Here is a 15305-nt window from a genome sequence, read left to right as displayed (position 1 = left end):
AAATATTTTCAGGACAATTTTTCACACGGCACGATCTGATCCCATACTAAGCTTTCGCTTGTGTTATGGAAACCAGATAGCTGATAAACATACATAGGTATATAATTTTAAATAAATACTTATATATTCAACACCCAGACACAGAGCAAACATCTATGTTCATCACACAAATATTTGCCCCGGGTGGGAATCGAACTCACGACCTCTGGTTTACAAAGGCTCAGTAAAGAACAATGTATTGAATATTTCATTTATTATTAAGAATACTGTGCATAAAATACCTATAAATAGAAAAGTATTGATTAGTGGATTAATGTTTGTTTGTACCGCTCTTAGGGCTGATTTTTCAATCCTTGGTTAAAACTTATTCATCGAATAACGTATTAAACTACCATTTCAAAAATGTATTCTAAATGTCCGTATTTGGCAGTTTACAGGTGACATTTTAAAATGTTCGTGTAATACTTTATTGGACGGATAAATTTTAACCAAGGATTGAAAAATCGGCGCTTAAACTAGTAATGGATTTTGACGAAACTTCGACATGTTGCCCCTATCACCTATGTATAGAATAACACATACGTAACATAAAAAATTTCACACAATCATCCATACTATATACTATATACTATATTATAATATTATAAATGCGAAAGTAACTCTGTCTGTCTGTCTGTCTGTTACTCAATCACGCCTAAACTACTGAACCAATTGTCATGAAATTTGGTATGGAGATATTTTGATACCCGAGAAAGGACATAGGCTACTTTTTACCCCGGGAAATAGGATAGGTTTAATCCAGGAAATCCCACGGGAACGGGAACTATGCGGGTTTTTCTTTGACTGCGCGGTCGAAGCCGCGGGTGGAAAGCTAGTATCTTATATACGGTATATTTTTTATTGCTTATATTATTTATGTGTATAAAATATGAAAATACACAAACATATAACACAAATCGCTTTGAAATAGAAGCTTCCTTTATAACATGGGTTCTATTATAAAATGATATTTAATTTACATCGCAGGTTATGTGAGACAATCCCTTCGTAGTTGAGATTGTAGTACAAGTGATGAGATGTAGCGGAGCGATGAGCGTAGCGATTTTCAAACACTTCGTTAGAATTACTTTCACTTGTTTGAATAACTGAAATGTTTATTGAGTACTAGCTTTCCAGCCGCAGCTTCGCCCGCGCAGTCAAAGAAAAACCCGCATAGGTCCCGTTCCCGTGGGATTTCCGGGATATAACCTATCCTATTTCCCGGGGTAAAAAGTAACCTATGTCCTTTCTCGAGTATCCAAATGTCTCTATACCAAATTTCATGCAAATTGGTTCTGTAGTTAAGGCGTGATTGAGTAATAGACAGACAGACAGACAGAGTTACTTTCGCATTTATAATATTCAGCGGTTTTATCCCGGAATATTTCTCTGAAAACGCCGGCGAAGCCGCGGGCGGAAAGCTAGTTACTTATTTAAATAAATTTAACCGCTCCTCGCTTATAACTCAGACTATCGTAACGCAATATCGTGTAAAGAGGGAAATATTTTCTTTGTACAAGGATACGAAACGGAGCTAGTCGTCAAAAGGACCCGGGTTCGAGTTCCGGCTTTGAACTTTAAGCAACGAATCCAATTAGTTTTAGGCACGTGTGAATTAAAAATTTGTTTTTTTTTCTGAGCTTGTAATAATTGAAGTTTAAAACCACAGTTTAAAACATAATATTACCGTATATATAACGTAATATTAACTGGTTAATAAAAAAATATTTAATAAAAAATACGTCTCATCTGGTTATCAGATCGGTGAAGGACTATCTCCCACGGGCTCTCCTACTATTAAAACTCGTAAAAGTTTTACAGAAAAACTTCGTAAAATAATTTGAATACATAGAAGAATAATATTCAAAAATTATTTAATTAATTGAGTAAATATTTAACAGGTTTAAAATAAATGAAATAGTTCACATTAACTCAATACATTTCCTAGAAGTAATTTATTTGAATTTCCTTTTTATTCCCCTCAACGATATCAAACTCAAACCTATTTATTTTGTAACCTTTTGAGTGTTATTCATTTAAAAGTAAAACTCTTGTAAATGCTCATTTTACTGGACATAATTACTTAATAATATTATGTTCAAAATTACATTTCAAAACGTAATAGAATTGAACCAACGGATTTTGAAAGATATTTCTCTTTTTTACATATTTTCTTTTGGTTTTGATAGAATAAGTGTTTGAATGCAATGAAACTGTTATCAAATATAAAAATATATATTATGCTAGATAGTATACAATCGCATGCACCTAAAATAAAAATAAAACTGTTTTTCCCTACCATGAATCGAACCCAGTACCCCTCGGTTCTACACTAAAGCTTTAACCACTGCCAAAGTGACTACTCAATCTACCGTATCTTATTTTTTGTCCGTCTATACTCTATATGCTGTAAAACCGTTTCATTTAATACATTTCAAGAGATAAAACATCCCTATCACACATGCAAGTACAGATTACAATTACGTACACGCTGTTATCCCCACCATACGCTCAAGACCCTGTAGTATAAAACGGAGACGAGGCCATCATTCAACGAATAATATCACAGCAGTTAACTCCTAAAAACATTCGCGAAGCGTCCAGATTAAGTAATAAATAACGCTGTGGAAAATTTAAGAGGAAATTTATAATGATGGCGCTCGAGTTATGAGAGGTAGCGGGTGTGGTTAAGCGTTTTTGGTACTGTAGAGTGTAGAGGATAGATATGTAATGTGACTGTCGGGTTATTACTTATTTAGGAAAAGGATAGTTTAAATATGTGGTAATATCAAAGGTATAAGTGACATGTAGGTAAATAAAAGGTTGGTTTAATTACTATTTAGGAACAAGTCCTAAAGTTACATTTTACAGTAACAGTCACATTAAAAATAATATAATAGAATATATTTTCCGCAAGATTTACTAACATGAATAACTAATATAGATTTACAATCCATATTAGATATAAATAACACAAACAATAGATATCTCAAAAATGAGGCATATATCCAGCAGTGGACAAATATAGTCTGATAATGATGATGATGATGATGATGATGATGATGATGATAGACATCTCATTGATTGCAAAAGAGTAAAAAATTGATTCAACAATTTCGATTGCACGTAAACAAATTTAAAGTAACAACTTTAAAATTATATTTCAACTGAAAGACACTCAAATGATGATTAAACTTACACTCAAGAAATATAAAGAGAAATAGTAACTATTCGGTCTTATATGAGACGGTTTAAATGAATTCTCTCTCAGTAATGCTTCTATCGTGTACGTACTGTCCGGTGTAGGGTGACAATGCGTTGGGTAAAGTGGGAATAACTTTAAAGTGGATTCACTTTGGATTAAAGTGACATAATGTATGAGGATAAAGAACGTTTACAATAGCTTTAAAGTGAGTGTGTTATAAATTATATACTTGAGAAAACTGGTGTTTGTGTATGAATCAACGCACATTAGTTCATGTGTGTTTTCAAATATTATTTTTCTGATACTTTAACATCAATTTCTGATAAATAAGATTTACCAATGAAATTTTAGTAGGTATGAAAATTTTGATCGTTATTAATATTTAACGAGAAATAAAAACAAAAGATAAAAATTACCGAAAAAAGCGTTCAATTATTCCATAAAACTTACTTATTTTCCCGAAATGTTATCAAACATGTATACCACAGTTTCCCAAAGTGTGGCCACCATACATATTTTATAACCCTCTACGACTATTAGCGGCAAAATAAAAGGACACTTCTGAAGCATCTTTTATTTAAAATTGTGACAACTCTCCGCTCTTTAGCTCGCAATTTTTAACTTTATTTGTTTAGGATTCCTTTCTTAGGTTTTCGGAGTGTCCGGACATTTTTGTGGACGGAATGTTTAATGGATGAAGTGAAAGACTAAAAAATAGTTAGTGATTTTCTATACTTCTATACTAATTGTATATAATATTATAAAGAGGAAAGGTTTGTAATTATGTATGTATGTATGGTTTTCACGCATAAACTACTGGACCGATTTTGGTGAAATTTGGCACAGACAATCTTTAGACCCTGAGAAAGAACATAGGCTACCTTTTATTGCGAAATATGTACCACGGGCGAAGCCGGGGCGGACCGCTAGTATTTTATATAATAATTTCTTCGTCGTTTTTTGTGTATGGTTTTTTTTCATCGTATATTTCATAATGGGACTTGCAATATTAACAGATGTACCAGGTATTATTTAAGCAATTGCTAATACATATTCTTTACGAAATCATTTTTCCGAACGTTCTGTCAAATTTCTACTTAACTCCTAACTTAATTATGTATTGAAAATGTACAATTTATCACGTACCTATCAATCTCTGTACTCCTAGTACAATATATGGTTACTTCAAATCTACCACTACACAAAAGTCAAATCAAAATCGGTTCAGTAGTTGCATAAAGCTACATGTTCACTCACGTATTTATTACAATAATAGGTACAAGCAAGCAATTTCACAGAGCGACATTTAACATAATTTTATAGGAAATCAACAATTGAATATTTCAATCGTTTTTACGGTGTTTACGCGCTTGGGAATTTCTATTATACTTAGAAATGCAAGTTTTTCTGCATTGTTAGCTGACCTGCCCCCCTAGCCAAGTGGCTTTCTGTTAGCGTAGCGTTCAATAGAATAGACTACGAATGTATGAGATTGACGTAAGCTGTAGACAATCGTATCTACAGCTTACGTCAATCTCATACATTCGTAGTCTATTCTATTGAACGCTACGCTAAAAGAAAACCACTTGGCTAGGGGGGCTGGGGTCATAAGTAATTGTATGTTATGGATGGTTGGATGTATGTGAGTTTGATTCCCATCGAGGTAAAAAAATAATGTTTGAAAGAATATTATTTGTTTGCAAAAAGTGTGGTGTTATTAGTTTAATTTCTGTGGATCTGCAATAGATAAGCCCATTTGATTGCAGTTTTTTTTTTTACTTATCTATCACAGTTATGTAATATAGGTATTTTTGTTAGAAATAGACGCAGTAGTTTCGAACATATTTAGCTCTCATTTGATCTAGTTTTAAGATCATTGGACAATAGTGAAACTAAGAATAAAAAACTTTGGTAATATGTTTAGTTTCCGTTTTACTACTACTATGGTTCATATACTTATTATTTGTATTAACAAAATCAAGCTTATTACTAGTGCTAAATACTTCAATTTCGTCTTCAATAATTATAATTAAACCAATCTTAAACCTCCTACAATAAAATCACACTACTAACATCAGACAGAACCGCGTTTCCCGCTAGTATATAAACCAGTGAGCTGCCAAACAGTGCTGCCAACATCACAATAACGATACCAACATTGCAAATTAACCAATAGTCATGTAGTACAGTTAATGGCGCCAGTAACTTAACCGCTTACACGATTAACTAATTTATGGTAGGGGATTGAAATAGACTTCAAGAGTTAGAAGTTTTAGGATTAGATATTGGAATCTATACTAATATTATAAAGCCGAAGTGTTTGTTTGTTTGAACGCGCTAATCTCAGGAACTACATATCCGATTTGATAAACTCTTTCGGTGTTAGATTCAGTCATTTATCGAAGAAGGCAGCTATATATTATATAGCAGTCTTAGTGTGATGATATTATCACGCTAAGACACACTTTCTTTAGGATTGTTTATTATAATGGCATATAAATAGACTAGATTTCCGTCCGCGGCTTCGCCCGCGTTTTCAAAGAAAAACTCGCATAGTTCCCGTTCCCGTGGAATTTCCGGGATAAAACCTATCCTATGTGTTAATCCAAGTTACCCTCTATATGTGTGCTAAATTTCATTGTAATCGGTTCAGTAGTATTTGCGTGAAAGAGTAACAAAGACACACACATCCTCACAAACATTCGCATTTATAATATTAGTAGGATATTATTATACTTTACATTTAATTCACTGACCTACATAGGCCGTAGTTTTAGTTTCCCTAAGTTTTTTATTTCAACCACAAAACAAAGGCCAAACTTCGCATAGAAGCCTCCAGCATTAAGAATTCACAACATACTTAAATCCTTATTTAAAACTTTCAGTATTTAAATACACATAGAAAATGAAGTGGGCTAAAGTGTAGATTACTGCTTTTTATGTTTCGCTGCAGCGATGAAAAATTTTAAACTATTAAATGCCGCTTAAGCTTAACGTGGCGGTTATTTTTTAATAAACTTTGTTTATGGTACACTGTTGTAATATTTAGTGCAGCTTTACTAAAATATACTAGTTTTAAGGCTATGGCTTTACTCGTGATATTTCGGTATAATCGTTTATGTACAAATTTCTGTTCTTTATTTCTTCTAAGGTTAGATTCTTAGATTGTTAAAAAAGACGGATGTTTTTCCGATATAACAACATTTTCATTGGTTCAGCTCGTATTGGTCGCGTGATGTTATAATGTAGCCTTTCTCGATAAATAGACTATCCAACATTTTTTTTTTTTTATAATTCGAACCATTGTCTGAGATTAACGCGATTAACTAACAAAATTTTTTAACACAAGCAGAGACATAGTATTTATTTTTGTAAATACTTTTATCAGAAGAAATTATTTCATTCGTCCCTAACATTTTTTATTTTATCCCGGATCTACCTGGACCGTAGTGCTATAGTCATAAGCTTTAATAATTCTCAGAAACTGGAACGTAATAGATTTAGTATTTCATGGAAGTCTATACCTTAGTTTCTGCTAAAGGCTTTCCGAGAAATGTATCCTCTGATGGGATTCAGTGACAATTAACTCGGGATTTAATTAAATGTTTCTAGTTGAATCCATACTAATATTATAAATGCGAAAGTAACTCTGTCTGTCTGTCTGTTACTCAATCACGCCTAAACTACTGAACCAATTTGCATAAAATTTGGTATGGAGATATTTTGATACCCGAGAGTCCTTTCTCGGGTATCAAAATATCTCTACCTTTTATTGCGAAATATGTACAACGGGCGAAGCCGGGGCGGACCACTAGTATTCTATATCTAAGTCTCTTAATGTGATATAATATGGGATAGATTAATTGGTTTACTGTTTTTTTCTTATCACCTTTTGCATTGAGGAATAAAAAATGTTAATGGATTTTAAACGCGAATATTGAATTTAGAATGTCATTACTTTTGTTACGTATTGAAATATTTAAAATGTGTTATTATCTTTATATTTTTTTTCTCTCGTTATTAATGAATACCGGAATATTTGTTTTCCTACGCGGTAATTTTATGATTAGATAACGCGTTTGAAATATACGAAATATTTGGTGAACAGATTTTAATTAAGTTTTCCAAATTACGCATCAGTTTATTTAATAAGCTACTGTTTCACTATACTGGCTTATACAATTATAAAAATACTTATTAAAAATAAAAATTTCGCGTCCTGTCTATGCTTATATAACTCTATAGCAAATTCAAGAGGTCTAAGGCCTTAGATTAAGTCGAGCAAAGTTTTGAATATAATTTGTATTGACATAGTTTGGTATTTGAAACCAACTATTTGTTGGCAAATTATTAACTTTAGTTTACCTGGCTAACCCGGAAGTAATTGAGTTTGAGAGGGATAGAGATATTGTGTGTCTCTGTCACACAGGATCTTAATAATATATATCCATTCATTTTATTATACGGTATAATAATATTTTATTTCGTAAAATAAGAAATAATATGGATACAGCCTATTTCGTTTATTATTATTTATTATATTACTTTTAAAATGTAAAGACTATGTTATTTTTTATTAAATTGTTATAAATGTTAATAAATATATTGAAACTATTACTAATTAATAATTATGTATTTATTAAGTATAATTAATTTCATTTAATTTTCATCTTTTAATTTCATTTTCTTTCGTTTAAAATTTCATTAAAAATTTCTATCATTTTTTTAGTTTTCAAAACGAAAACTGTCCTTTTTACATTTAAATACGTAAATAATGAAAATTTTCTTCTTTTACAGAACCAGTGGTCGCATGTCGGAGAATGCTTTATCGTTTAAGGCTGACGCGTCTGATAATAAGGCGAGATACACATGTGAAGCCAAGAACATCATGATAAGCAACACTTTGAAAGCTGAAATCGACTTGACTGTACTATGTAAGTATTAAATTAAGTTATACTTAAGTACCTACCTTGATAAATTTATAATAATATAATTTAAAAATTGTGGAAACAGAATCAGCTAAGCATTTTCATATTTAATCATATTATAGGTAAATATTAATAATATATAATATTATATTTTGTAGCTTTTTTATCTACCTTTTCATTACTGATAGGGATGAATTTTCATACATGGAAACTTTGGAAAATAACGTAGTTTAGTTTGCAGGTGAAAACGCGGCGTTAGACTTGCAAGCTGCTGTCAGACACACTGTCGGACATTTCTTGCGGAAGTTTTCTTGCACATGGAAACGCGGCCTTAGAGTTGTTTTTTTTTAAGCTATTGCATAGCTTCTATCGCGGGCATTGAGCGCGGGGACTGAATCGAGAAATTCCGTAACGAAAAAACCTCACGCTCCCCACGGGGACGGGCGGAGGTGTGGCTTGAAGGCATAGCATGCAATAGCGCAACCGCGGCAGTCCCCGAGTGCCACACGTCTTTTTTTTATCGCAGTTTTGTTTATATCAAATAGTTTTAAATATAGGTACATCTACTGCGTGAGAAAGTCAGTATAATATTATTCTTTTAAAATATACCTACGAATCCCCTTTGCAAACTAAACTTCGTTATTTTCAAAAGTTTCCATGTTTGTATTTATTTGATACGCGGCCTAATAAATAAATAAAACTTACCCGTATTTACAAACGTTTCATATACAAACTTAATTACTAGAAAATGTAGTTTATTTAACTTGGAATTACACTCGAAATCCCATACATTAAGCAATCCTTTGACTGAATAACTCAATCACCGAGAAGTGTAGTCAAATGTAGTATTTGGGATGTTTGGTCCAAATTCAAGAGATAAGCGTTTATTTTTCTAAATTTGAGAGAGCGTATATTTATTATTTTAAATATATATTTTATTAGTTGTCCCAGCAGTTGTTCTGTCTTACTCTTATCACATAGGGATATGAAAAATAGATGTTGGCTGATTCCCAGATCTACGCACGCACAATTTTATACAAAGTAGTAGACCGATTTTAATAATTGTTTTTATAGCGTATACTTTGACATTGGTTTCTCAATTTAAAAAAAATCTACCCTAAGATGGGAAAATGGGCGATTTCAGTTTTTTCTTGTGTCAAATATTTTTGAATTCAAACTTCTTTAGGTGCGTTGAGAGTAAATTCAAGTAATTCAAGTATTTCAAGTTCGCGTCAGGGCAATACCGTCACGTCATGGAGTAAGACGACTATTTTGGTACTATCTTGCCAAAGAAGTTTCACTTCTGACACATGCTCTTTTTTGTTTATTTTTACATTACTTTGAATATACTTACACCACACAATCTTATTGTTTATTAACACGCCCGTTGGGTATACAAAGTTTAAAAAAAACGTTTCACTCTACGGACCAAAGCATCAAAGGAATTTATCCTTTACTCTAAACATAATTAGGTTACTTTTTCTTTGAGACGTTTGACAATCTTAACTTTGAGTTCGAGGTAACAGTTCGTAATACTGTTATGTTTGCGTTTTCATTTCTCGGGAACGGATTTGTAGTTTGGATGAACTTGAGTGTTTTAATCGGAATATAGAATATACTACTTTTTATACTGAGTGGTTCTTGAGTTAATATACTATTATATAATAATAGTTATTGATATTTGATATCACTACATAGTATAAAACAACGTCGCTTTCTCTGTCCCTATGTATGCTTCAATCTATATAAGAACGGTTTTTTTTAATAGATGGTGAGGGAGGTTTTAGTATATAATTTATTAGGTTTTAGACAAATCGGGCGAAGCCGCGGGCGGAAACCTAGTAATTGTAATAAAATGACACTGTTTATAATATCTAGTTTGGTCTCAGTAACAGGTGGTAACAGTTTATATTTTTACTAGCTTACCGCCCGCGGCTTTGCCCGCTTTGTCTATAACCTAATATAAAATAATTATATACTAAAACCTTTCTCTTGAATCACCCAATCTATTAATAAAAGCCGCATCAAAATCCGTCGCGTAGTTTTAAAGATTTAAGCATACAAAGGGACATAGGGACAGAAAAAGCGACTTTGTTGTATACTATGTAGTGAAGATAGCAAAAATGTACGAGTTTATAATAAACAGTGTATTTATTAAATAGAAACAAATCCGCGGGATTTACCCAGTATTTTACCTACAAAATTAACGAAGAAATAAACGTTAATTGAACAACAGTAACGAATAGTGTAACTAATAGCGAAACTAGTTTGAAATTTTGTGCAAACTTTAAGCAAGATAAATTGAGGAAGTTTGATAGTTTCCGTATTGAAAAATATGCGTGGATATACCTTTACCCTTGCAGTTTAGTTTAACTTTGATTAGATATGTTTTAAATAAATAGTAAACAATAAATCTATATATAAAAATGAATCCCTGTTTCCCTTGGTCACGGCATCACGCGTGAACGGGTTGACCAATTTCGGATTTTGATGAGCTTTTTTAATAGATAGATCGCTTCTCGAGAAGGTTCTAGTATATCATTTGTTAAGTTTTCCAAAATGCTGGTTAAACGCGGAAAGCTTGTTAGTCATAAGCAATTCGCTAAGGGCCGATTTTTCAATCCTTGGTTAAAATTTATCCGTCCAATAAAGTATTACACGAACATTTTAAAATGTAACCTGTAAACTGTCAAATACGGACAATTAGAATACATTTTTGAAATGGTAGTTTAATACGTTGTTCAATGAATAAGTTTTAACCAACGATTGAAAATCAGTGCTTAATGTTTTTAAATGTTGATCATATTGCGAAACGTACGGAGACGTATTATGAAATTTATTATGTATAAGGCATTAAGAAAAACGCATGTATTATATTATATGTATTGTATTCTGTGACATTTATATTTTATGTGTACAATAAGAGTTTTCTTTAAATATATAGTTTTTAATCTTTTTTTTTTAACTTTAATATCTTATATCTTATGTACCATTCTAGTTGCCCCCGCGCACGTCACAATATCCGGACCATCAGAAGCCCGTGTTGGTGACCCGGTGCCGCTCACCTGCAGTACAGCACCCTCGAACCCTGCTGCGGAAGTCAAGTGGCTGGTCTCTGGGAAGCATCACAGAGAAGCTAGCAATCGGACTGTTATATCTCCTGAAGGTAAGAACTACGTAAAGATTAAAGAATTTAATGTTCGTTTTATTTTTAGCATTCACATTCTACTTCACTACATAGTATAAAACAAAGTCGCTTTCTCTGTCCTATGTATGCTTAAATATTTAAAAATATGCAACAGATTTTGATGCAGTTTTTTTCAATAGAAAGAGTTATTCAAGAGGAAGGTTTGAGTATAGAGGTATAATCTATTATAGGTTTTAGAGAAAGCGGGCAAAGCCGCGCGCGGAAAGCTAATATTTTATGAATGTGAAAGCTTGTTTGTACTTCACGCAAAAACTGCTGAACCGATTTTCATGTAATTTTGCTCACATAGAGGGTAACTTGGATAAACACAGTATATATTTTAAATTTTTATTCTGAAAATTTTACGGGAATGGGAACTTTGAGGGTTTTTCTTTGACTTCGTTTGCAAGGATAATTATTATATGTATAAAGCTTAATATTTATTGCAAAATATTACTTTTCCCTCCTATATTTAATTATTTTCGCTTAGTATAGCTTATTAAATTGCTTCGTTTGTAAGTTTTTTCTATTCCATTATGAAAGAATAGCATTATTGTTTACGAAAATCTTGTTTTGCATTTACTCGTTCGAAAAACCGATGTGTTTGTACGACTTATAAATCATAGGAGAAGATAAATGATAAATTGGAGATAGTACACATAAATAACAATGTGTGTGATACAAGTAAGATATGTTATTATATTTTATTTTTGCAATACTATCTAAGTTTAGCCAAGTTACATTTACTTTTTTTAACCCTTTAACTCAAAAACGATTTTGATATCTTTAATTGCCAAAGAAGTTTGACTTCTGACACGTGTGCTCAAAAACGTGGGCATGTGTTTGCAATAGGTACTTTATTGTGCTACCAATTTGATGACGGTAACAACATTCATAAAAAATGTAGTCTTAAAACAGACTACATTTTTACAAGAAATATTTCAGTAATTTCTTATTTATATATTACAGTTTAAATTAGATAATTAAAAGTATATACAAATGTTTTTATTTTATTTATTAAAGACTAGCTGTTCTCCGCGGTTTCACCCGCATTGCTCAGCTCCTGTTGGTCTTAGCGTGATGATATATAGCCTTCCTTGATAAATGTGCTATCTAACACCGAAAGAATTTTTCAAATCGGACCAGTAGTTCCCGAGAATAGCGCGTTCAAACAAACAAACTCTTCAGCTTTATAATATTAGTATGGATTGCAGTTATTCTTATAGTGTTACTTTCATAATTTCGTTATGAACCTACTGTACGCATAATACAATTTTTATCCTTTTTATATAGGCATATTTTTAACGATGTTAATGTTTCTGGATATTACAGAATGTTTTTTCACAACTTATCACTATATGCCCACAGTATATATTTTAATAACGTATACTTACCTATATAGAATGTTTTTAATTACTTATTTATTTACACAGGTGGTTGGATAACAACATCTAACATCACAGTGGTGGTGGAACCGAACCGGCGATCCATAGTAGTCGTGTGCCACGGGATCAACGCTCAACTTACTGAGAATGTCGTCGCTACACATACTATAAATGTTTTATGTGAGTATTTGTAAGATATTTATTTACTTAATCAATTTATTGTGCTGCCAATTTAGTAAACGGTAAGTACAGTAAGTATATTTTCATATACTTGTCATTTATTGTTACGTTTCACAACGCCAGTAAAAATAAAGACTATTTCGGTACTACTAAATGAACTTAATATTATGTTATGTTTAATCTATCTGTCTATTAAAAAAATATGTTCAAAACCTTCTGGTGTTTTCTGGAACATCTGCACAAAATAACTTAAGAGCTAGCGCGCAAGAGCAACTTTTGTCTCCGCAACTATTTTGTCTCTCCCATCAACTCTATGGGGAGTTGAGTCGCTACGTGCGCGCACTTTCTTACTAGCCCATAGAGTTGATGGGAGAGACAAAATAGTTGCCGAGACTAAAGTTGCTCTTGCGCGCTAGCTCTTAGGCTAATGTAAAATTTAATTTTTTAAACCCACTCGTATCTAAAAATCAATTCAATCTTCTTGAAAATAATTTTTTCTCCACCTAACAAGTAATGAATATTCCTATCTCTCTATATATAGAAACCTAATCAAAATAACCAAATACCATTTTCACGAAACTTCAAACTATTTAATTAAAACGTAATAATATCTAAACAAAACAGCTAAACTAACTCTATCCCATTTAATACGATTACATAATATAAACTATCAACTAAGCCTAACAATTCCACAGGAAAATAATCCCGAATCCCTTGAAAGTCTTAGAGTCGATTTTTCAATGCACACTTGACGTTATCTAGCGAATTAATACTCTAGCTGTCTCGCTCTTTCGCTTTGAAAAATGTGAGATAGCATTATAGTCATCCGTAAAATTACTCTCACGTTGTTAGTGAAAAATCAACCTTAATGACATTACATTATATATGAAATAACATAGTTTTTGTCATCCGTTGCGTAGAAGATAGTTTGTAAGGTATAGATTTCATGAAAAATATTACTATTATAGATTATTTTCTTTTTATTGATGTAGTTATTATAATTGCTTCTAATCTAAATAAATATCGTTTCTTCGAAAATTCGTGCGTATGAATATTTGTTACTCATTTATGTAATATGTGATCGAATATAAATAAAATTTGGTATAGAGATATATTATCCTCTGAAGAAGAAGTAAGCAAATATAAAAGGTTACTATTTCATTTAAAAACTACTATATCGATTTTATTAAGGTTTTACTTTTCGAATGATATAGCTCATATTTCTTATTATTATCTCATTCCTGATAAAAGCCACTCTAAAATTAGCATACATAATAAAACAAAACAAAAATATGCAGAGCATGTATGTATATTCATAACATAATACATAGCTACGAAATTGACTGTCTCTTAACGATGCGGCATCGCTGGAACGCGTGCTTGGAAACTGTGAGGGTTAAGGTGTGCGTACATTAGGCTGGGCATGCCGCATGCTAAGTATGCATGCATGGTTCGTTATGTATCAAGTGTGCTAAGATCTATGATATAGGTAATAAGTCAAAAGGTAGGTTATATATCATTAATTAGGTTATTAACGCTCCCCAAGAAAGCGAAAAATATTCAATGGAGGAATAGGAATATTGCGATATGCCACTTGCAAAAATAGGACTTTTTTACTTATAATGTCATTGGCTAGAATGGTGTTAATGCATGCTAGTGCCTCGAGTCCTCGACACAGTATGGATAATGTATATGAGATGCATGAATGAAGCATGCATGATAGGTAAATAGATAATTCTGTACATTCATAAAATTAATACAGACACTAAAAGTATGTGCTAATGGCGTTCTTTTCACTAGGAAATCTTCTCATTAAATAAACGCATCTGAGAGATAAAAAAGTTCGAGTAAAATTTAAATATTCAAACCTTCTTTATAAAGTAATTTAAAGATAAATTCGCGATATAAAGTACTACTACATTGAGCTAGTAATAGCATGTAACTATGCATATTAATATGATTATTCATGAGGTGCCTGGTGTACAACCACCTTTATATTCGGGTGTTGAAATACGAGCTACATAATACCCCCAAGTTATGTTCTTTAACTTAGATTAAGTGAACGGGTTAACATTAATTTTAAGTTAACTTGATCGTGATTTTTGTTAAGCTTTAGGGAGTTTTATCTTATTATATTTTAAGAACGAGTTCTATATAATATTTTAGGAAGAAAGTGTGCGTTTTTATTTTGTGTGTTTGTCTCTGTGTGTGTTTGTGTTATGGGCGTTAAATGATATTTGAATACATTTATTCATCAAAATATTACATTTCGTTTATTGCAACAAATTGGTGTAACAAAAGCAAATAGAACATTTTATTTTTAATAATCTTCATGTAATTTTAGTTTCTATATTGTTAACTAGCTGTGCTGTGCTGTGCGG

The 15305-nt window shown here is 31.9% G+C and overlaps 1 protein-coding gene across 1 annotated transcript in view; it reads left to right on the top strand.

Annotated features, from left to right (window-relative positions):
- LOC123703730 (nephrin) overlaps nucleotides 1–15305 on the top strand; it is a 187580-nt gene that overhangs the window by 140605 nt on the left and 31670 nt on the right. Inside the window, exons 9-11 of the mRNA XM_045651828.1 lie at nucleotides 8042–8178; nucleotides 11171–11338; nucleotides 12793–12924. Of these exons, the coding sequence (XP_045507784.1) occupies nucleotides 8042–8178; nucleotides 11171–11338; nucleotides 12793–12924 (437 nt within the window). The remainder of the gene's footprint in view (nucleotides 1–8041; nucleotides 8179–11170; nucleotides 11339–12792; nucleotides 12925–15305) is intronic.

Source organism: Colias croceus, chromosome 27 (assembly GCF_905220415.1).
Source record: "Colias croceus chromosome 27, ilColCroc2.1".
NCBI classification, from domain to species: Eukaryota; Metazoa; Arthropoda; class Insecta; order Lepidoptera; family Pieridae; genus Colias; species Colias croceus.
Note: the sequence above shows the minus strand (reverse complement) of the source record. Positions and strands in the feature narration are given on the sequence as shown.